The 24,808-nt window shown below is 38.3% G+C and overlaps 1 protein-coding gene across 5 annotated transcripts in view; it reads right to left on the bottom strand.

The window, feature by feature from the left end:
• Window positions 1–24,808, bottom strand: part of DMD (dystrophin) — a 2,360,554-nt gene that overhangs the window by 889,428 nt on the left and 1,446,318 nt on the right. For all 5 annotated transcript variants that reach the window (XM_066250305.1, XM_066250306.1, XM_066250308.1 and 2 more), the window contains 2 exons: window positions 16,322–16,469; window positions 13,317–13,466 (listed from right to left, as the gene is read on the bottom strand). In XM_066250305.1, coding sequence (XP_066106402.1) covers window positions 13,317–13,466; window positions 16,322–16,469 — 298 coding nt within the window. The remainder of the gene's footprint in view (window positions 1–13,316; window positions 13,467–16,321; window positions 16,470–24,808) is intronic.

Raw genomic sequence — 24,808 nt, 5'->3', positions numbered from 1 at the left:
GAAAAGGGATTTTAGAGGATCATTATTAGAAGACTTAATAGCAGCTAGTATTTATTGACTCTGTATCAGCTGTTGCCTAAAGCTGTGGAGAAGAAGAAACACCTTGGCTTCTCTCCTCCTCCTGCGCTCCAGTCTCCTGCCAGTACCTCCCACTGGCTAAATCCATCCAGAAGCCGATGGGCAAGGAAGTGCGGAAATAAGGTGGGCAGAGGTCCGCCTCTCGCGAGTGTATGACACAGGAAAGAAGGCACTGGAACAGATCTAGAGCACAGGGTACATGGCAAGGGCATGTTTGGGTTATGAATTCCGAAAGGGCTCTGTTTCAAAGGTAGAAATAAATCAAATGTGCTCTGTCAAATTGACTATGTACACCCTGGTGTTGGGTGTATATACTCCACACATTCCAAGAGACCAAAGGTTTTTGAAAAAGCCTCACCAGTATCTCAGAATACACAGCCTGAATGTCCCAATGAATGGAATTTGTAGTCAACACACACAGATACTTGCCAGCCTCCTTACTAATTAAAGTGTCCACCAAGGCCCTGAGCATTGGCGCTGCCCGAAAGCTGGGATGCAGAATCTCAGATCCTGTACCAGATCCGCTGAATCACAAACCGCATTTCAATGAAATACCTAAGTGATTCGTGAGGACATGAAGGTTTGAGAAATGTTGCTCTGTTTCATGATAGATAGGCCCTTTCTTCCTTACCACTGGTATTAGAATTTATTATACCTACCTTTTTTTTTTTTTTTTGGACAGAGACAGAGAGAGGGACAGATAGGGACAGAAAGACAGGAAGGGAGAGAGATGAGAAGCATAAGTTTTTCATTGTGTGGCCCTGGCCGGTTGGCTCAGCGGTAGAGCGTCGGCCTGGCGTGCGGAGGACCCAGGTTCGATTCCCGGCCAGGGCACACAGGAGAAGCGCCCATTTGCTTCTCCACCCCTCCGCCGCGCCTTCCTCTCTGTCTCTCTCTTCCCCTCCCGCAGCCACGGCTCCATTGGAGCGGAGATGGCCCGGGCGCTGGGGATGGCTCTGTGGCCTCTGCCTCAGGCGCTAGAGTGGCTCTGGTCGCAACATGGCAACGCCCAGGATGGGCAAAGCATCGCCCCCTGGTAGGCAGAGCATCGCCCCTGGTGGGCGTGCCGGGTGGATCCCGGTCGGGCGCATGCGGGAGTCTGTCTGACTGTCTCTCCCTGTTTCCAGCTTCAGAAAAATGAAAAAAAAGTTTTTCATTGTGGCCTCTTAGTTGTTCGTTGATTGCTTGTTCATGGATTGCTTTCTCATATGTGCCTTGACCAGGGGGCTACAGCAGAGTGAGTGACCCCTTGCTCAAGCCAGCGACCTTTGGACTCCAGCCAGCGACCGTGAAGTCATGTCTGTGATCCCACGCTCAAGCCAGTGTCCCTGCGCTCCAGCTGCTGAGCCTCAGCACAAGCCGGGGTCTCGGGGTTTCGAACCTGGGTTCTCCTGTCCCAGTCTGATGCTCTATCCACTGTGCCACCACCTGGCCAGGCTATGACACCTACCTTTTAATAGTAACCACAATTTAGCTTCTCATCACAAAAAACCCCTTGGGGATAAACAGACATGTCTCATAATGTCTAACCACTGTAAAAGTAAGGAAACAGAGGCAAAAAAGATTTAAATAAATTTCCCATAGTTATGAGCTACTCAGTGGTGAACCTACATTGGGACTAAGTTATTAACTGCAGGCTTGGTGAGCTTTCCAGAAGTGAAATGAAGTGTGGAGGGTGGGAAGATGCAGCAGAGATAGTCACTACACAAAACTTTATAGTATTTGAGATCACATTCAGAAGTAACCACATATGTACTATATAGCAGTGGTCCCCAATCCCCGGGCCGCGGACTGGTACCAGTCCACAGAGAAAGAATAAATAACTTACATTATTTCCGTTTTATTTATATTTAAGTCTGAACGATGTTTTATTTTTTAAAAATGACCAGATTCCCCGTTACATCCATCTAAGACTCACTCTTGACGCTTGTCTTGTAAGTTAGACAATTATATTTAAAAATACCACAGTTTTTGCCTGACCAGGCAGTGGTGCAGTGGATAGAGCATCGGACTGGGATGCAGAGGACCCAGGTTCGAGACCCCAAGGTCGCCAGGTTGAGCGCGGGCTCATCTGGTTTGAGCAAAACTAACCAGCTTGGACCCAAGGTTGCTGGCTCTAGCAAGGGGTTATTCGGTCTGCTGAAGGCCCACGGTCAAGGCACATATGAGAAAGCAATCAATGAACAACTAAGGTGTCACAACAAAAACTGATGATTGATGCTTCTCATCCCTGTCTGTCTGTTCCTGTCTGTCCCTCTCTCTGACTCTCTGTCTCTGTAAAAAACAAAACAAAACAAAAAAACAAAACAAAACAAAAAACACAGTTTTTACACCGATTGCATAATTTTATTTTGTGCATTTATCCGTCCCACCCTAAAGGCCGGTCCGTGAAAATACTTTCTGACGTTAAACCGGTCCGTGGCCCAAAAAAGGTTGGGGACCACTGCTATATAGGAAATTGGAATGGGGTATCTTAAGAAAATTTATTCTTCATTCAGAGAAGTGATCATTTAATCACATGGCATTCCAGTGTCAGTACAAACAATTGAACATATTAATGTCATCTTCCTTGGCTGTTCTAGTACTTTAAATCTGTTTCCTTGCACTCTATGAGTGGATAAAAATGCTGTGGTACATTTGCACAATGGAATACTACACAACTGGAAAGAAGAAGGAAATCTTATCTTTTGCGAAAGTATAGATCGACCTGGAGAGTATTAGGCTAAATGAAATAAAATAGGCAAAGAAAGACAAGTACCATGTGATCTGACTTACATGTGGAATCTATTAAACACAATAAACTCAGGAATAAAAATAGAAACAGAGGCAGGGTCACAGGAACAGGTGGACAGCTGTCAGAGGGGAGGGGGAAGAGGGAACTGGATCAGAGAAGGTGAAGAGATTAGCCAGAAAAAATATATATCCATACGAAATAGATACAGCCAACAGAGTGGCAATAGCCAGAAGGAAAGGGGGTTGGAGGGAGGGGTGGATGGGTAGAAAGAGACTTTGCTTGGGGCAGGGTGGGGTACGGCATCATGCAGTGTGTAGGTGGAAGTGTGTAGGAAGTGAGTTGTACACTTGAAACCTGTATGGTTTGGCATACCATGTCAACCCAATAAATTAAAAATAAGCAACAAGAACAACAAAAAACTGTTCGCATCCACTCTCACACCCTATAACATCTTAAACATAACGTGTCCTCTCTTTATTTTCCGGTTTTCCGGTTGTCCGCTATTCGTCACCAGGGAAGGAGGACCTACGGAGCACCTGAAAATTAATTGTATTCTCTCCCTTCCGCAGCGTGTGGCCAGTGATCCCAGCAGAAAGATACACATCAGTGATAGAAATAAAACAAGGAGATAAGAGCACTGGTCTACAATTTGTAAGGACAGTCACAGCAAAAAACAAAAGCAATCTCTAGGACAGTCATTTAAATGGCGATTGAGCTGCAGATTTTCTTTCATTCTTTCATAAAAGTCTAAGTTCAAGAATCGTTGTCCTATTCAAAACTGTTGATGTAACCCACATCATGAAGAGGCAGAAGGTGTCACCTTCATTAGAGATTTATTTTTAGGCTGTGTTTAAGGTATAATCATCAGTCACACGTTGCCTAAAGATCGTAACTATCAGGACAAATGAAGTTTTTCCCCCAAAAAATATCCTTGTGGTGACTTTGGTTTCTGGCTTATTTCCTGGCCTATCACTTTCCCCGCACACTTAGCCAATCACGCCAAGGAGGGACGTACTTTTCCCAGTGATAACTGAAAACGTTCTCAAATGATAGCTGCACCCTTCCATTCAGTTCAAATACTGCTCCTTCAACGGCAAAACAGATTGACTTCCCTTCCCTCCAGCAACACACATGGAAACGGTCTCTTCGGCATCTTGTAATCAGTTCTAATATCAGTACGCAAATTAAAAGGCAGCAAAACTGCATTTGTCCATCCGGCTCTTATCAGCCCCATCATAACCCCCACAGTGGCCTTGCCCTGAACTATAAGGTGGATAAATGAGGAGAATGCTGATTTTGGCACCGGTTTACTCTGGGATAATCTAGCTCATCCTTCTTGGCTGACATGAGACAGAAATAACATCAAAGGGTGATAAACTCTTTCTCGCCAACCTGGGGTTCCACGGTTCGCTGGCCCCAGGCCTAATCTATCAATCCATTTTCTACACAATAAAAGGTAAGAAACCCATTACAGATCAGTTATAAGCCCTGGCAGGTGGTCTACGACAAAAAACGGAATACATCAACCAACCTAGCATTCAGCGTCCCTCTGCCAGGGTTTGAAGCACTAGGGGTCAGATGACATGCATATAGTCGTCAGGATTTAGTATTAAATTCTTTTAGGTCCATAAAAAACTCTAACATTTTACAGCATGAGTCTAAAGGTTTGACAGAAAAGTTCATTTTTGGTATGATTCTGACCTTTTATAAAAATAGCACAGTTATACTTTTTCTTGCATTACATACTGGCTTTGCATAGGATGTAATAAATTAAACTGGGTTAGAATGTGCAATCTCTGCTTTTAAATAGAGCTTTAATTTCCATTTGTTATTCAATCCCATTTTAAGGAGTTAGTATATGAAAGACTCCATTAAGAGCCGTTTCAAGATTACTAAATTATTAGAAAGGCAACCTCCCTGGTCTCAGGGTTGACACTGTATAATCCAGTCATTCCAAAGCCAAGGCACTGCAGAAACCAAAGAAACAACTTTTTATATTAACCAAACCTCTCTTTGTTATATCACTTTTCCTCTTTGCTAAAATTCCTTGCTATAGGGCAAACATCTTTGTGTTAATAAACGACTTACTTCAAAAATACTCCACTAAAGGTCAGAGTTCTGAAATTTTTCTCCTTTTTTTTATCATCATCATACTTTTCTTCATTTTAAATTCATTGTGAATGGGGAAGAAAGTTTGCCAAGAATAGTGTCATCTGTTTTTAATCTGAAATTACTTTACCTTTGACAATAAGGCCTGGTCCATATATAGCATATTTAAATGACAATTTTTTCATACATAGCACACATTATCAGTATATATGATATGCTTATATATATAATTATATGTAATATGCTTATATAATGCTTTATGTGTATATATATGCTTTGAATATATATATACATATATATAAGTATATATGAAGCATATACATGAAAAGTAAAGTTTTAATATGGAAATGAGTAGCTGCACAAGTGTCATTATTTTACAATGCCTGCTGGCTTTTTTGTTTGTTCATAATTTTAAAAATAGCACTGCACAGAAATGAACAAAATTATTTACTATTAGGTGAACCTTTCCTAACAGAACAACTTCTGGCTCCAAAGAAACTTTCCACAAATGGCCCCTGAGCCCCCAAACGGGGAAAGCACACTAGGAACGGGGGGAAGGAAAGCAGTGGGGAGCAGAGGTTCAGGTACAGTGTCTGGAGTGTGAGTGGCAGCTGGGTAAGTAGGTTGGCTGCGACGATGTTCAGGGAGGCTTTCCTGTGTTACTATTCAGGTAAAGAAGGACCCGGAAAGTAACCGGACATCACAGCATCCAGTTTTCCCAAAAGGGCCAAAAGCCAAGCAAAAATTTTCTTGCAGTTTCTTTAAATGAAAAGAAATTCTACTTTTTACCCTTAAAGAAACAATGGAATGTAATGGAAGACATCTTTTTCTTTGTTTCTGGTATATTATCCCTAGAAAAATCACGAGCTTCACTAAAATGTTTTAAAAAAAAAACTATGTACTTTGAATATCATATGATCTCACTCATTTGAGGAATCCAATGAACAATGTGAACTGAGGAACGGAATTGAGACAGAGGAGGGATCAAAGGGACCAGAAGAAAAGAGAACAGAGGGAAAGGGAATGATAGGATGGGATAATCCTGAAGGGAAGGGGAGGGCGCTGTGGGGAGGGGAGCAAGGGAGATAGATGTTAAGGGGAATACGAGGGAGGGGGGTGCATTTGGGGTGACCCTAGAATCTATGTAAACACAATAAACTAAAATCAATAAAAAAATATGTATTTTGAAATAACTTTGATATTTCAATAGAGGACAGTGTGCTCTCAAATATGTCACACAACCTTGCTAGGACTCAGTGTTCTAATCTAGAAGATGTGGGAGTAATTTTGCTTCATTAGGCTCCTTTCATCTGAATAATCGTATGAGTCTACAAAATAAATGTTCCATCTTTTCACCCTTTCAATTAAGTACAGCAAGTATACAATATGATTCAAAAACAAAAATGGCTAAAACATACTTTGTGATGTATTGTACATGAATGCCTGACCACTATGCTGGACACTTGGAACTATTACAAAAAATAATATGAAATGTCAACTGTAATAAACACATATTTTGGTGCTAAATAACCGTAGCTGGAAAAGTATGAGGAATGGGAATAGAGTGACAAGGACAGAAAAAGATGAAAAAGGCATTAAACACTGAGGAGTCAGAGAGAGAGGAGTCACACACTCTAGCCAGGCAGAAAAATAGAATGACATACATGCATAGAGGAAATCAGACTCATGGTAGACACAGAAAGAGGTCAAGTCATCAACAAAGACACATACAATAGAGAAAAAGGACGAGGTTGAAAGTGATGGGGAGAAAAAGGGAGAGAACCCCCTACACACATTCACATAAGTTCAGAGAAAATATGAAGAAATATGAAGAGTGATGAATGTTGAAAACAACACAGAGTCAGACAGGTTTGTGAAGGTCATAGGGTTAGACTCAGAGAGAGAAAAACACAGAGGTAGCTTTAATAACATCCCCATTTTGTAACTCTTAAGGGTATCATTGTTAAAGACTGTAAAGGTCAAGATATGTATTAGACAAAAATGAGAGGATCGCTTCATGAACCCTATCTGGGGGTAGCCATAAATTTAAAGCAAGGTCCGCATTCAGTTTTGCAGCAACTTTTCCCATCTCAACTCTAAAGCATGGCAAAGCGGGCCAGCTCAAATGAACACAGTTTGGCAATGAATCCATCACAGGGTCCGCCACTCCCTTAAAGAAATAGCTATATTACCCTCAATCTCTGTTTCTTCCTATTTAGCAATGAAAAATAAAGGTGTCAAAGTAATTGGTAAATTGGGTAAATATGCAGGATACAGCATGGCAGAGTTAGTCACTGAGAAAGGCACCTGCTCTCAGAGACTGTGACAGTAGAATACCTTCACAGAGACTGTGTGAGAAGCAATGGGCATATTGTATCTCAGCAACCGTGCCCTACTGGGACAATTATACTACTTACTCTAGCATTTGGATGTTTGAGGGTGCTGGAGAATAAAAGGGAGGGGACCCATTATTCCTTCTCTCATCTAATGACAGTATTTAGGAATTAATGATGATCAAGGCCTTCTCTTGATCAACCTGACCATATATTTCCTAAGTTTTTTTTTAATTAAATTTTTTTTAATTTATTCATTTTAAAGAGGAGAGGGAGAGACAGAGAGAGAGGGAGAAAGAGAGGACAGAGAGAGAGAGAGAGAGAGAGGAGACAGAGAGAGAGAGAGAGAAGGGGTAGAAGCTGGAAGCATCAACTCCCATATGTGCCTTGATCAGGCAAGCCCAGGGTTTCGAACCGGCAACCTCAGCATTTCCAGGTCGACGCTTTATCCACTGCGTCACCACAGGTCAGGCCAGTTTTTTTTTTTTTTAACTACTGATTTACACACTGATCTAAATCTGGCAGCAATTATTTGTTTCTTTTTATAAAATTTCAAAAATTTATATATTAGACAAAAATGAGGGGATCGCTCCATGATCCCTATCTGGAGGTAGCCATAAATTTAAAGCAAGGTCTGCATTCAGCCTGACGGACCTGGAGAGGATTATGCCAAGTGGAACAAGCAGTCAGAGAACGACAAGTACCATATGATCTCACTGATCTTTCGTTCTCTATTCCTAAGTTCAAACCAACAGGGACATAAGAAATAAAGGTTTAGAAAAAACAAATTATTTTTAATACAGCTAATAAATAAGATTCCGAATTCTTAGACATTTGGTGGCAAAAGAATAGCATTAAAATGATAATTTAAGGGCAAAAGCACGATATTATGGATGAGCTAGTAATATAAGTCTAAACAAGCTAAGGTTCATTGTCTTGGTTTGAATTTTCTATCATAAAAAGTTTACTTTTTATGCTGTTGTAGAACAGATAAAGCCTTGACTCATGTTTCACCATTCATAAAGCTACTTTTGTGTTTTAGATAGCTCTCTCATGTTTCCTAGAATTATAATTTTTGTGTTCCCTTGTGTAATATTAAAATGTACTGAGATATTGTGAAGCATTTTAGGACATATCTCTTCCTTTGTTCTCTTCCTCTGAGAAATGATTTTATTTCCATCATTATGTAGGTACAAAATGTAACTACTAAGAAAACAGATTCCTTCCATATGTAAATGTCTCTAACTTTACATACCTGATTTAAAATAATTAAGACAAGAAACTTTACATTTTCAATAAGGAAAAAAAATCACTTTAAAATGTTTTACTCTGATACTATGATTATGCAGATAACTAAAAGAAAGCATTGGAATCTAAAAATAAAAGGGGTTTTCCCCAATACCTAGTTGCTTAAATTATAGAGATCCAAACACATTTTGATTTTAATGTAAAAAAAAAATTGGTACTTTTTTACTTCATAAATATTTGATCAGTCACGTAAATGATCTGTTTCAAGAACTTCAGCATCATCCATTTAACAATATAATAAATCACCTGACACAATTCCAAAGAAAGTCTCTATTATTTTCTTTGCAAATCATCTATACACAGAAACTTTTCTCTAACTTCTTCATTCCTCTCAATTTTGTTGGATGCTGATGAGTAACAAGCAATTTTTTAGAGGCAACTGTGCCCCTTTTGAAATAAGCCACTTTATATTACAGGAAAATTACAGTTCTGCAGTATCTTCCTGGTATGGCTTTGCTACTGCACAAAGGAATAACACCTTTCTTCTATTTTGAATAGAGCAAAGGTAACTGGTATTAAACATGCCCAATAAGGCAGTAAAAGTGTGGTCAAAAGAGGAGGCGAGGTTTGAAAACATCCTTTGAGGGCCAAAAGCATACATGAGGAAAGTGCGTATGGGGACATATAAAGTAAGGGAAAAGAAGTGTTAGGTACGGGGGATCTGACCTTGACTTTGCTAAAAGGTGGGTTGAAACTGGGGTACTGAAATTTTAGAGATGGAAATTCCCTCCTAGCTCAAAGCTCAAAAATTGTCCTTCAATGGATGGTCTTCCCTTCGCACTTCCCTACAAGCAAAAATAAACAGAAATCAAAACAAAAAGTGTGTGGTTCTTATCTAAAGAAATTGAACATAGTGTCTTCCATGTTGGTGTGGGTACCTAAAAATAAAGCATTGGAATTTGAAGGTAACTTTCAGCAAGAAAGCCAGCTCTTTAACAAAGAGGATAATATGCCAGCAACAAGACCACCTAGGTACTTGGCACACCCCATCTTTCTCTTTTCTCATTCTTATATATTAGTTTGTGAAGGACTGTCAGCTGTATGAACCAAGTCTACAGTCCAAGAGAAAATGACAAGGAACCAGACCAATTCCTTGGAAGACATAACTTACAAAATATGAAAATTCTAACAATACTCTGTAGCTATTAAAGAAATTATCAAAAACTTCCATTAAAAAATAAATCCATTCCCAGATGCCTTTCCAATTGAATTCTTCAAAACAGCATCAGAAGAAATAATATCAATCTTCAATAATTTTTCCCCCAAAAAAGAGTACCTATCTACTTGTTTTATAAGACTAGTATAACATTGCTATCAATACTTAAGAGGATATTACAAAAAAAAAAAAGACAAAGCAAACAAAAAACCACATCATTTTCTGTCAGGAACAAATATATAAAAATTCTAACATATGAGAAAATTAAATCCAGCAATCTATAAAAAGATATCATGACCAATAGGATATTTTCAGTAATTCCTGAGTAGTTTCTCATTCCAAAACCAGTAACTGTAATTCACCACATTCATACAAATGAGAAAAATCATATACATATAAATCATTTTAATAAATGCAGAGACAGCATTTGAGTATGATCAATATCTATTCATACTAAAAATGTGATAAACTGGGAATGAGAAGTTTCTTAATCTGATTAAGAGGACTTACAAAAAGTTCTACACCTAACATGTTTAATAACAAAGTTTCCTGCCTGAGACAGGGAATGGGACAAGGCTTCCAACTTCCACCACTTCCCTTAAAAATTGTTTTGAGGTCCTACTCTATACAAAAAAAATTAAATCTTAAGGATTGAAAGGAGAGAAACTACTATTTTACGACAAGATTGTGTTCATAAAACAAAAAGATTCCATAAACTATTACTAGGTGAATTTAGCAAGGTATCTGGATATATGCTGAATATACAAAAATCTATTATATTTTATATACGAGCAACAAAGAGAATATAAAATTTATAATAAATCCCATTATAATAGGATTACAATGTCAAACGTCTGGTGTTCAATCTAATAAAACATGTGCAGGTCCTCTGGACTAAAAACTGCTTACTATTACTAAAAAGACTACAGAAAACTTAAATAAATGGAGTGATGGAAGGGTAGATGTCTCAATATTGTAAAGATGTTAACTGATCTACAAATTCAACAAAATTCCAATTAATAGCATGGCAAACCTTAATAAAAATGGACAAGTTTGTTCTAAAATTTATGTTTTAATTTTTTTCTTTTTTAGTGAATGTATTGGGGTGACATCGGTTAATATATTTCAGTTGGACAATTTTAGAATACATCATCTGTATATTGCATCGTGTGCTTCCCATGGCAAATCAAGTCTCCTTCCATCACCATTCATCCCACTTTACCCTCTTCTACCACCCCCCACTCCATCCTTCTGGTAACAGCCATGCTGTTGACTGTGTCTATGAGGTTTGAGTGTATTGTTTTGTTTGTTTTTTCACTTATTCCTTCCATCCCCCTCACCCAACCATAACCACCTCGCCCCTGGCGGCCATCACCCTGCTCTCTATGTCTGAGTCAGTCTCTGTTTTGCTTGTTAGTTCATTGTGTTCATTAGATCCCACATGTGAGTGAAATCATATGGTACTTGTCGTTCTCTGCCTGGCTTATTTCACTTAGCATAGTGCTCTCCAGGTCCATCCATGCTGTAGCAAAAGGTAGTATTTCTCTTTTTGGTAAACCAAAGAACCAAAAATAGCAAAGGGAAACTGGACTAAGAACAGAGTTGGATGGTGTACATTAACAGATTCCAATTTTTAAATAAAACTATTGTATATGTACATACAATAGAATGTTAGTCATAAAAAGGAATGAAGTTCTAATACACAAACATTCATTAATCTTGAACATATTATGTTACGTGACAGGGAGCATATTATGTTATCTAGACACGAAAGGACAAATATACAGTTGTCCCTTGCCATACTGCGGTTCACTTCTTGTAGTCTCACTGTATCATGGATTTTAAAACTGTATATATCTAATTTTGTATATATCTAAAATTATATATATATCTAATTGCGGTATATAGGTATTTTATATATTAATATTTTAATTATTTTTGCAGTAAAATAAGGATTTTCTAGCCTAAAAATTGAAAAGAATATAAAAAATATAAAGCCTTAAAAATATATAAATAATAAAATAAACATAAGGTCACCACTTCGCGGATTTTCACCTATCATAAGGTTCTGGAACCTAAGCCCCCACGATAGATGAGGGATCACTGTATCTGAGTCCACTATGTAGTTATCTAGACAGGTAAATTCATAGAGACAGAAAGTAGGTTGGGCCCTGGCCGGTTGGCTCAGCGGTAGAGCGTCGGCCTGGCGTGCGGGGGACCCGGGTTCAATTCCCGGCCAGGGCACACAGGAGAAGCGCCCATTTGCTTCTCCATCCCTCCCTCCTTCCTCTCTGTCTCTCTCTTCCCCTCCCGCAGCTGAGGCTCCATTGGAGCAAGGGATGGCCCAGGCGCTGGGGATGGCTCCTTGGCCTCTGCCCCAGGCGCTAGAGTGGCTCTGGTTGCGGCAGAGCAACGCCCCGGAGGGGCAGAGCATCGCCCCTGGTGGGCGTGCCGGGTGGATCCCGGTTGGGCGCATGCGGGAGTCTGTCTGACTGTCTCTCTCCATTTCCAGCTTCAGAAAAATACAAAAAAAAAAAAAAAGAAAGAAAGTAGGTCAGAGGTTACTTTGGCGAGGGGGATTTAAGGCAATAGGGAGTTACTGTTTAATGGTTACAAAATTTCTGTTTGGGGTGATGAAGAAGTGATGGGAAAAGATGATGGTGATGGTTTCACACCATGAATGTAATAAATGACACTAACTTACACACTGAAAATCATTAGAATAACAAATGTTATATATAACCACAATTAAAAAATATATACCCAAATCATTAAATTATACATTTTTAAATGGGTGAATTGTATGATATACAAATTGTATTGTAATAAAGATGTTCAGAAATGATTGTTAGTGAGCCAGTGTCGTAGTTGAAGCACAGACACTGTAGAGAACAGAGAATCCAGAAGCAGATTTGTATGAGCCTGTTTACCCGTCTAAACAAAGTTGCCACGGCAGGACCATGGGGAGAGGATTGTCTTTAGATAAATGGTGATAAATTAATTGATGTTGCTTTTTCTTAAATATCCATTCATATGCGTCACTTGGTTTTAAAGAGTAAGTACTTTGACAAGCATTTTAAATACCGTATTAGATTTTAAAAAGTATCTGAGGTAGAAAGATAATGACTCACAAGTAAGTAAATGATTAATTAAATAAGTTAATAGAACACCCTTTGGAGGTTAGCATCCATTTAGCATAGATTAAGTCAATACTACAAATGGGGGTAATTTTGATTTATGATAGATGTTGAGCTGGACCACCTCCACCTGTTTAAACGCTGTCGATATATATTTGAACACTGAACTAATTAGTTCATCCCTTTTCCAGTCTCATTTTTTAGAATAATTCACTCAAAGTAATAATGTTGCATATTTTGGCATTTGGATCATTAATAGTCCTATCATTCAACAGCAGCATTCTTTCCATCCACAACAAATCATGTTGCCAAACCAAATGGTCAGGTTAAAAAAAGTAAGTAACAACAACAACAACAAAAATCCACATAAGCCCCCACCTCAACCCAGAAAACATCAAGAAACCAAATACAAACACTTGTAACATTTAGAATGTGACTGGGGAGATGGGTTAATGTCTAACCTTTATCCACTGAAGATTTGTATGCTTGAGCTTGTTTTCAAGTTTATCTTGTTCTTCTGGGCTTATGGGAGCACTTACAAGCACTGTTCCACCGGTTTCATTTAATTGTTTTAGAATTCCCTGGCGCAAGGGCAACTCTTCCACGAGTAACTGAAACAGATGAAAGCAACAACTTTTAAAATGAATTACAGCACAATGCCAACCACCTTGTCTTTGCTTCTGTTGGTTAACCTATCAAAACAAAGCAAGTTGACCAAAGACCTACTGGTTCCTCAAATACCAAGAGTTTTCTGCAGAACTGCAGAGCTGATAGACTGAGTCACTCTGAAGTGCATAAACCATTCCTAGAAAGGACCAGAACAGCTTATCCCTTCGAGCTTTTTTGTTTTTGTTTTTGTTTTTGTTTTTTTAAGAGAAAAATGTCATTTGGTGTCAGCTCTAAAAAAACACTGCAAACAGAGGTAAAAACCTGAGAATATATCCCTATCAGAAATAGAAAAGTCTGGATAAATTCAACATCCTCTCAGGAATTAAGCCTCCATGCTATATACATACCACTGAATACAAAATTGTGTTATCTATATGACGAAATAGCTAACACTGAGAACATACCAGGTACCAAGCATTGTGTTAAGCTCTTCAGCTAGATTATCTCAGTTAATTTTTATATAATAATTCTATGAGGTTGATTCAGTTATCATCTTATAGATAATGAAATTGCGACACAGAGGTTAAATACCAACAGAATCCAAAGTTCTCACTCCAAGGACAAAAACGTAGGAAGCAACAGAGCTGTGATTAAAACTAGGGGAGTTTCATTCATGAACCCTTAATTTGGACTCTTTCACATGCATGAATTTCTCCTATTCATCCAGCATCACATTATAAATGCCTTTTCCCAACACCTACAAAACCACCAGGGTGACTTCATTTCTTTGTGTCACCTCGAGCTGCAGTGTCTAAAATAGAACCGCTAGCCACACGAGGCCACTTAAATTGAAATTAAGTCAAGTTCAATAAAATAAAAATTCAGCTCCTCGGTCGCATTACTACCTTCCAAGTACTCAAAAGGCACAAGCCACTAGTGGCTCCTGAAATAGATAATGTAACACATGTCCCTCGTCACAAAAGTTTCTATTGGACAATGCTGATCCAGATTGTATAAGGAGAAAAGAAAAATCAATGTGATTTATTTATTTATTTTTTAAAATAAGTTTTTATATATTTTATTTTTTTTAATGTTATTCAGGTCTTTTGTAGAGAGAGGAGAGAGAGAGTGAGAGAGCGAGAGAGCGAGAGAGCGAGAGAGAGAGAGAGAGAGAGAAGGGGGAGGAGCACAAAGCATCAACTCCTATATGTCCCTTGACCAGGCAAGCCCAGGGTTTCAAACCGGCGACCTCAGAATTCCAGATCAACGCTTTATCCACCGTGCCACCACAGGTCAGGTCTAATGTGTATTTATTAATAAATGAATGCTGATAAACATGTCCCTGAAATGAGTTATCAATTATATTGCTATAGGTGACACTATATATATATATATATATATATATATATATATATATATATATATATTTAGCGAGAGAAGGAGAGAGAGAGGAAGGGAGAGAGATGAGAAGCATCAACTCATAGTTGTGTCACCTTAGTTGTTCATTGATTCCTTCTCATATGTGCCTTGACCTGGGGGCTCAGGACAATTCAGTGAACCCTTGCTTAAGCCAGCGACCTTGGGCTCAAACCAGTGACTTTTGGGCTCAAGCTAGTGACCATGGGGTCATGTCCATGATCTCATGCTCAAGCCAGAGACCCTGTACTCAAGCTGATAAGCCCACACTCATATCGTCAACCTTAGGGTTTTGAACCTGTGACCTCAGTGTCCCAGGTTGACACTCTATCTCCTGGGCCACCACCACCACCACCACTGGTCAGGCTACACTGAATACATTTGGAAAAGATGAATTTTCCAGAACAGTTTAAGTTCATTTTTCCATGAGATAACTGGACCCAAATAAAGCATTTCATTTTTTAATCTCAAATACCTAATGCAATAACTGACACAGTATAGTAAGTGCTCAGTATTTGTTTACTGCATTAATAATGTTTAGACTATCTTCTTGTTCAGGTATAAATTTCTTCTTTCACAGAAATTGATGGTTGACACTGGAGTCCAATTTGTATGTGTTAACCAAGTGAATTATTGGTAAATGAGCGATTTCATTCCCCTTTGATCATCTGACCTTGCAAAATGAGGATAACAGCAACCATTTTGAAAGTCTGACATAAAGCTTAAATAAAATAGCAGATGTAAAACATCTAACACTTAGCACATAATAGGAGATGATTAATGTTAATTTCCCTTCCCCTTTCACCTTCTCTTTAAGATATAAAGTAAAACAGGTCCAAAAGAGTTTTCCCTAAAACTAAAACCATGAAAGTTATTCCAGCTGCACAGAGCATGTCCATCAGCCAGCTGAGGGAATCAGTGATAAACAGACAAGACAGTAGGAAGGGAAGAAAAGCAACTCGAATACACTGGGTGTCTATTCCACCAGTGTTAGAATGTGAACCAACACCAGGCCCGCCACGCCTCAAACAAATCAAATCAAAACAAAACATTGTTCCAGGCAAATTGAACACCTTTAATTAGAAGCTGAAGTAGTGGGATTGATTTGGCAATTAGGATCTTCTCTAAGAAAGGGGATTAATTCCTATCAAGATTCTTCCGTTTTTGGAGCTGTGTATCCTGCAATAAGCCTACAATTAACTTCAAATTAGTTGAAAATATTGCCCTACAGTTTATGTATATATGTGTGGGTACATATATATTTTAACAAAATATATACATAATGGAAAATTCTGATTAAGACAAAATACCGTTGTAAGAGAAACTAATGAGGAACTATTAGTAACCTAATGGACAGGAAATCAATTATTAAATACATTAAAATAGATTTATATATTCTTTATATAAGTAGGTCCTGAAGGATTATAGAAAATAATATTACCTTGACTTGCTCAAGCTTCTCTTTTAGCTGCTGCTCATGTCCAGGTTCAGGTGGAATACTAGTAATGCTATCCACTTCTTCCAGCCACAAAATAAATTCATTTAAATCTCTTTGAAATTCTGATAAGATATTCTTTTGTTCTTCTAGCCTGGAGAACGAATAAAATTGTTACCAACAACATATTTCTCAATCTTTTTTTTTAAACAACAAAACAAAACAAAAAAAATGGCACAGACTTTCAAGATATAATTTAAAATATGTTAATACAAATTTTGAAGAAAATTTATTTGCTTCAGGCAATTTTGATATCTCAAAAATTTCTAAACTGTGAGATGAAATTGGTCAAGAAAAAGTTCTTAATTAAAAATTCCAACAACATTATTTTATTAAAACCAGAGCAATGTTTCTTAACCTCAATACAGCTAAAATTTAGGGTTAGATCATTCTCAGGGCTTAGGGGCTATTTTGTGCACTGTAGGGGGTGTAGCTGTGTCCCTGGACTTTTCCCAAGTTGTGACAACCAAGAATATCTTGCAGCATTGCCAAGTATCCCTTTGGAGTCAAAATTGCTCTTATTAGAGAACCATTGCACTCAAGTATATATATAATATAAAGTTGCAGCCTGACCAGGCAGTCCCACTGTGTGCTGGCCTGGGAAGCTGAGGACCCAAGTTTGAAACTCCGAGGTCTCCGGCTTGGGCATGGCCTCATCCGGCTTGAGTGCAGGGTCACTGGCTTGAGTGTGGGGCCACAGACATGACCCCATGGTCACTGGCTTGAGCCCAAGGTTGCTGACTTGAGCAAGGGGTCACTGGCTCATCTGGAGCCTCCTGGTCAAGGCACATATGAGAAAGCAATCAATGAATAGCTAAGATACCACAACTATGAGTTGATGCTTCTCATCTCTCTCTCTTTCTTGTCTGTCTGTCTCTCTCACAAAATAACTAAATAAAAAAGATGCATGGTTTAAAATACTTAAAATACACATTTATGGAAGATCGTAGGTTAAAAGTAAAAACAAGGGAATTAAAATAAAAACACTAAATTATGTTAAAATGTTTTCCAAATTACAACGCACAATCCATTTTGAAAAAAGAAGAAATTTATTAAAAACATTCAACATATGTTGTACTAGTGGAAGTTTTTAATTATAAACAGTACACTGTGTGTTATTCAATTAGCCATAAATTTATTCCTACATATTGAATTTTAACACTTTTACAGCTGAGCAAAATGACCTGCACTTAAAATAATTTATAATTTATTTTTGTTTTGTTGTCTTTTGGTAGCTATTTATATCCTTTGTATGTAAGCTTTTAGTTGGAGTATAATATGCATATAAGAAAGTACACATATATAACTGTATAGCTCAATGTAGTTTTAAAAATTGGACACATCAAACAGTCAGAAAAATAAACAGAATGTTATCAGAATCCCAGAGACCCCCTCTTGCCTTTTAGAGTTGCTCCCTCCAAGTGTAATTAGTATCCTGTCAGCTTTGATTAATTTCTCTGTAATAAACATTATGTGTATGGAATCATATGGTATATACCCTTTTGTATCTTGTCTCTTTCATTCAACATATGGTTTACAATAATCATTTATGTTGTGTATAGGTTTATTCCCCTGTCTGTATAGTACAGAATTGTGTAAGTATACAAATATATCTCAGTTGGTGGAAATTTAGGTTGTGTCCATCTGAGGTATGTTTAGCTGTGTGGTTTTTTTTTTTACTTCAAGTTAACAAATATTTATTGAGGGCTTACGGACTTCCAAGAACTCTACTGGGAATTATGATTAAAGATAGATATGTTTGCCTTGAGCATCTCACAGTCCATGAGAGGAAACAAGCATATAAACTAAGGACTACAATGAAATACTGTAGGAGGATAAGTTCTTTCTGGGGCAGAGCATAGGAGATGTCCCAGAGAAGATGATGGTCAGACTGGGTCTTGAAGCATGAAGACAGGTCCCTACATCTGACAGCCTGTCCTATCCACAGCCTGTGCAAAGACAGTGAGTTGATGGAACTAACTACAGTCACACTCGTTCCCTAAAGCCAGATCCAGTTACTGGATTCATGCTCATCTATACTCAGTTTTGCTTTTTAATGAGAGCTTGTCTGAAGTCTTTTCTGAGCATGCAAGGAGCCATTCTCTTCTCTAGTCTCAGAACAGCGGGTACTTTGAAAAACCAAACTACGTCACTTTTGCACTCAACACTCTCCTATTGCCTCCCAATTCATTCACAGAAAAAGCCAAAATAATTACAGCGTCCTACAAGGCCCTCCATCTGTGTTCTCCAAAATGGCAGCTCCACATGTGGCTACCGCACTGCTGAAATGATGTAAGTAGAACCGAGATGCACTGCAAGTGTACAATACGCATCAACTTCCAATGCTTAGCAAAAAAAATGACCTCTGTACTTTCTCACTAATACAACTATAAAAATTAAACTAATTTTAAAATAAAAATATGAATTATCTCATTAGTACTTTTACCATTATATACAGGCTAAAATGATATTGCTTCTAATATGATCATCTCATGTTTCTCCTTTTTTAATGCGGCAACTAGAAAAATTTAAATAACATGTGCCTCACCTTATTTTTCTGCTGAACAGCACTGATCTGTAAAATCTGCTAAACCGCTTTCTCCTTTCCTCCCTGATTTCATTTCCATATACTCCCCATTTCTCTTGTCTTTCTCGGTAACAGCATCTTTGCTCTGTACCTCGGATACACTACACGGGTTCCCCCTTCTGATCTGCACTTGCTTTTTCTGCCTAGAATGGCCTTTTCTCAAATATCAAATATGGTGCGCTCTCTTACCTCCTGTCAGTCTTCCCCTTGTGGTCCCACTTAAGACAGCCCCCTTCCCCTCAAAATTCCTCTTCTTTCTCCCAGCTTTTTCTTTCTCTTCAGTTCTAAAAACCAACAGACCCTATAATTTGGCTATTTTGTTGTCTGGCTCACATATGAAATTCAGCTTCCTGAGGGCAAGAAGTTTGGTCTGTTTCATTTCCCGAGGTAATCTTTGCTCCCAGAACAATGCCTGGCATTGCAGGTATGACTGGATTCAGTCATGACTCTATTCAATTTGCATGCATTTTTTAAAAAAAGATTTTATTTACTGATTTTACAGAGAGAGGAGAGAAAGAGGGTTGGGGAACAAGAAGTATTAACTCATAGTTGCTTCACTTTCTAGTTGTTCATTAATTGCTTGTCATAAGCACCTTGACTGGGCAAGCCTGGGGTTTTGAACCAGCAACCCCAGCGCTCAAGGTTGACACTCTACCCACTGCACCACCACAGGCCAAGCACATTTTGGCTTTAAAAAACTCTTTCTCATTCATTGCAATACTGTTCCTTTTTTTCCTATTAGATGTGGGCTCAGAAGCATTTTATTCCCCATCCTCTCCACCCCACTAGAATTTGCCTTAGTTTTAAAAATAAAAACTTAATTACAAAAGTAGTATATTTTCAATGTATAAATCTCTGAAAGCCTTTTAAAAAATACCCAAAAAGGGAAAGAAAAACTCCTTATAATCTCACTATATGGTTTACGTTTTGATATATACTTGCAGTCATCTTACCTATGTGTGTACATGGCTAATTATTAATATAATGTGGATAATCTACATATATATTGCAGAATTATATATTGTAGAAATTTTCTTACATGGCTATTCTTTTTCATCATTAAATTAAATAACTGTATAGTGCCTTTATTTTTCTCAGGCATATGTGGTCTAATTTACTCACCAATGTGCACTGTGATATTTCACCAAATGAAATACACCTTCAGCTGCAGGTCATATAACACCACCCTAAATAAGAGGATGGGTTGGAGTGGGGAATATTGCTGAATAATCTATGACATGTATCACTTAACTATTTACCCCTCCCAAAAAAGAATAATAATGCTCTTCTTAACTTCTATTTTTGTCAAATATTTCTCTTGCATATACATAAAATATAAAATATAAGTGAAGAAATTGATGAGGCTGTCTTAAACCTTTCTCATATTTCGGGTCTGACTGTCCTGTCACTTTTCTCTTCAGAGTTTACAGCTATCTCCCACATATCATCATCCTTGGTGATATCAAGAGGGTTGGCCAGCCTGACCTGCGGTGGCGCAGTGGGTAAAAGCATTGACCTGGAACACTGAGGTCGCCGGTTCGAAACCCCCGAGCTTTCCTGGTCAAGGCACATATGGGAGTTGATGCTTTCTGCTCCTCCCTCCCTTCTCTCTCTCTCTTTCTCTCTCTCTGTCTCCTCTCTCTAAAATGAATAAATAAATAAATAAAAATAATTTTAAAAATGTGTTTTTTTGTGTTGTTTTTTTTTAAAAAAGAGGGTTGGCCATGTAGCATTTCTTAAAAGGGCTCTACTACTATTACTTGGATTTTCTTTTAACACACATCTGGCCTGATCAGCAGAGACTGTAAAACCTGTTCTGAGTTCAGTGATGTTAATATGATAAAATGTGCAAATTAGCATGGATGAAATTTGGTTAGTGTGCATAGCTTCCCACCACGGACATAATGAATAGGGTTCTTTTAGTTGCTACCAAGTTGATGGTTATTTCAGGATTAAAAAAGAAATTGCACAGTGAAATGACAGTTCAAGTGTTATCTTCACTTTGTAATTATGGATGGCTGTTAGTATTACTGACATTATCTGCCTGCTGATTGAGCTTATTTTCTGTTAATAGAGTCAATAATGATTTGGCATTAATTTTCATTGGAATTCTTGCTTGATTTTACAAGTTTTTGCCAATGACAAATCTTTCAGCCCCTTTTTGACATGTAAAGTAAAGATGTCTATATTGTCTACTCTCAACATTACTGGTCAGAGAAATATCTGAGACCTCTGGAAAAAGGGTCAAGAGAGGAAGCTGGTCAGCTGGCTGGGGACCAGGTTATGGAGCACCTAGAAGGTTTCGTTTTGATCTGTAGGTGATGAACTATTTCAAGTCTTTGAGTAAAAAACATTTATTTCAAGAGACAGAGGAATCAAGTTTGAGACTTTCTTAATAGGCCAGGCTATAAAGGTCCAAATCATGAAGAAGTAGCTAAGGAAAAGAAGAAGACAGAATCAATTTAAAATGCAGAAGAGAATTCAACAGGAAGACAAAGAGATTAGTATCACTGGCTAATAATTATTGAGCACTTATTACACGGCAGCTACTGAATCAAGTACCAAGCACTCAGATTACTAACTACTATGAGATGGCTACCCATCTTCCCTCATTTACAGATGAAAGCAAATGAGGCTCAGTATTTTGCCAAAGGTCATACAATTAATAAGTGGTCAGTCCAGTGTTTGGTCCTGGGTCACCTGGGACCAGCGTCTGTGTTCTTCACCTGCTCAGCATATTACATTTGGGTTAGGAGTGCTCCCACTTTCCCTGGCTGGGTAGAAGATATTTACACCAATCCAGAGTGGATGCAATGGTATCAGATATGTAGGTGGCATTACTCATTTAAAAAAATGGAGAAATCTAGAGCTAAAGGGGGAGAGGAGAGCTAAATATATGGATGACAGAGTCACCAGCAATAAGCTGGTGGATACAACTTGGTAAACTAGCTTTTGAACTAATAATGTACACTCCATATTTGGTATCTTCTGAATCCATCTTTCTTCCAATTTCAGAGTAATGATTGAGAGGTCTCCCTCCTGCTTATTTAAATTGAAAAACAAGAGAAGAACAAGGCTATTTCACAGCTATTCATTGATTTCTTATGGCTTGGTAACAGCTTGTCACTTCTGCTCCTCCACTCTCCCTGTTTGACAAGGAAAACTAAAGAAATGCCTAGTGTGTTCTTTGGGCTCCTCCAGAAGTTTCCTGGACTCGTGAAGGATTTCTTCAGTTCGACAACTATTCAGTGAAGGAGAACATGATTTTCTCTTCTTGCGGTCTCCATTTCCGTTTTCAGTGATTATCCTAAAACCCCTACCTTTTACTAGAGATGAAGGGGTGGTGGGAAAGAATGGACCCTCACCATAAACTGCACTCCCCACAGAGCTATTTCACCCTCAGGCGCACCTCTTAATAACTGACAGGCACACGGATTACAGAGGAGCCTGAACATCATGGGTAGTGGACATACCTCTGTGACTTCTCAGTAAACCCTATGGACAACCGGCTGGTCTCAACTGCTGCTAGCTTGTTTTAGAATGTGGGCTAGCACTATTTTAACTGTCTCTTCACTTAGAAGCAATAACAGAAGAAAAAATCTCACTATAGCCATTGGGACACTTGAATCCATGTAAATACAATAAATTAAAATTAATAAAAATTTAAAAAAAGACATTGGATTATTTGTTTTAAATTTCTAACTCAGTTCAATTCCTTGGGCCGAGCTAGATTCAAAGGTATTTTTCAGTTCACCTCATCTTTCTCTCTTTTGTACACTCTTTGCAAATCTTTGTCCCCTTTAGTATTTCAGTCCAGATCATCTTGCATAATGTCCAAATACTGAGAGCAACTTTATTTCCACCAATTTTCCTCGTTTCAGTTAAGCAAACCCTTGCTAAAAATCTAATTATATTTGTAAAACCTAGACAGATGGGTAGGGGTTTTGTCAGCCTTCATCTAGAAAGTGATGATTTCAGGGAGAAAAATATGAAACCCAACAAACAAAAAAAGGGGCAATGTACTTATACATTAAAATTTAGATTTATATATTTAATTGGGATCAAACTTTATAAAAATGCTGTACCTATTAGCTTCATTTAATATTCTACGGTATTTTCTTAAGCCATTAATTATTCTTTGAAAAATCGATTTTTAAAATGAGTAATAAGCCATGTATGGGTACACCATATTTCACCATTCTTCTGTTATTTGACTCTTAGTTTGGTTCCAATTTTTCATTATAATAAATAACCCTATAACAAATACATTTGTTTATGCATTCTGGCTCATGTACTGCTAATTTCCTTAGAAAAAGGAAGAAAAGTTGACAAGAATACTAAATTCTTTTGCAATGCTGGTAGCAAGAACATTCATATATTTCCACCAACAGTTGTAAAATACTGTCTCAACACGTGTTTACCACTATTAACCATTGCGATTTGTGTACTTGATAGGAGAAAAGTGGTTTGTCAGAGGTGTTTTACATTTTTATTAATAGGAAAGTTGAAAAATTTGCTGTGTGATACTCGTCATTTCCGTTTCCGCTACTCATCATTTCCGTTTCCGCTGTCAATTTTCTGCTACATCTATTGTCTATTTTTCTTCAGCGTTTTCTTGTTTGTAAGACCTGTTTCCACAGCCATAAAATATATTTATTGATCATATAGTTCCAGCTTCCCTTTCAGCTTTAAAAAAAATGTTTTGTTTATAAATAAAATTTTATCACTTTATTTCTTTTATTCATACAATCCTGAACATTGTGATCATTAGTGTTTAGATAGTCACCGTTGCTTCATTCCTGATCCTAAAACCTTAATTAAAACAAACTACGTTTTAAAATTAAACATATTGGGGTGACACTGGTTAATAAAATTATGCAGGTTTCAAGTATACATTTCTATAATACATTATTTGTATATCCTATTGTATGCTCACCTCCCCCCACTCCCCCCCCCATTACCCATTCCTACCTCCCCTTGACCTTCCTTACTTTCCTTCTTATAATCACCATACTGTTGTCTAGGTGTGTGGTTTTTTCTTGTTTTCCTTTTTTTGCTTAATCCCTTCACCTTTTCCACTCAGCTTCCCAGCATTTGTTCATATGTCTATTGGTCATCTCTATGTCCCCTTTACAGAAATGTCTGTTCAGGTCCTCTGCCCAGTTTTTAAATTGGATAGTTTTGTTTTGTTTTTCTTTTCTTTTTTTTTTTTTTTTTTTTTTTTTGTATTTTTCTGAAGCTGGAAACGGGGAGAGACAGTCAGACAGACTCCCGCATGCGCCTGACCGGGATCCACCTGGCACGCCCACCAGGGGCAATGCTCTGCCCACCAGGGGGCGATGCTCTGCCCCTCCGGGGCGTCGCTCTGCCGTGACCAGAGCCACTCTAGCGCCTGGGGCAGAGGCCAAGGAGCCATCCCCAGCGCCCGGGCCATCTTTGCTCCAATGGAGCCTTGGCTGTGGGAGGGGAAGAGAGACAGAGAGGAAGGAGGGGGGGGTGGAGAAGCAAATGGGCGCTTCTCCTATGTGCCCTGGCCGGGAATCGGACCCGGGTCCCCCGCATGCCAGGCCGACGCTCTACCGCTGAGCCAACCGGCCAGGGCCTGTTTTGTTTTTCTTGCTGAATTGTATGAAGTTCTCTATAAAGTGTATATTAATCCCTTCTCAGGTGTAACATTGACAAATATGGTCTCTCATTCAGTGGGTTCTCTTTTCATTTTGTTGATGGTTTCCTTTGCTGCGCAAAATCTTTTTAGTTTGATGTGGTGCCATTTGTTTATTTCTTCTTCTATTTGCCTTGACCAAGGAGATATATCAAAAAAATATTGCTACCAGAAATATCTAAGA

The sequence above is a fragment of the Saccopteryx bilineata genome, chromosome X (genome assembly GCF_036850765.1).
Source record: "Saccopteryx bilineata isolate mSacBil1 chromosome X, mSacBil1_pri_phased_curated, whole genome shotgun sequence".
In the NCBI taxonomy this organism is placed as follows: domain Eukaryota; kingdom Metazoa; phylum Chordata; class Mammalia; order Chiroptera; family Emballonuridae; genus Saccopteryx; species Saccopteryx bilineata.
Note: the sequence above shows the minus strand (reverse complement) of the source record. Positions and strands in the feature narration are given on the sequence as shown.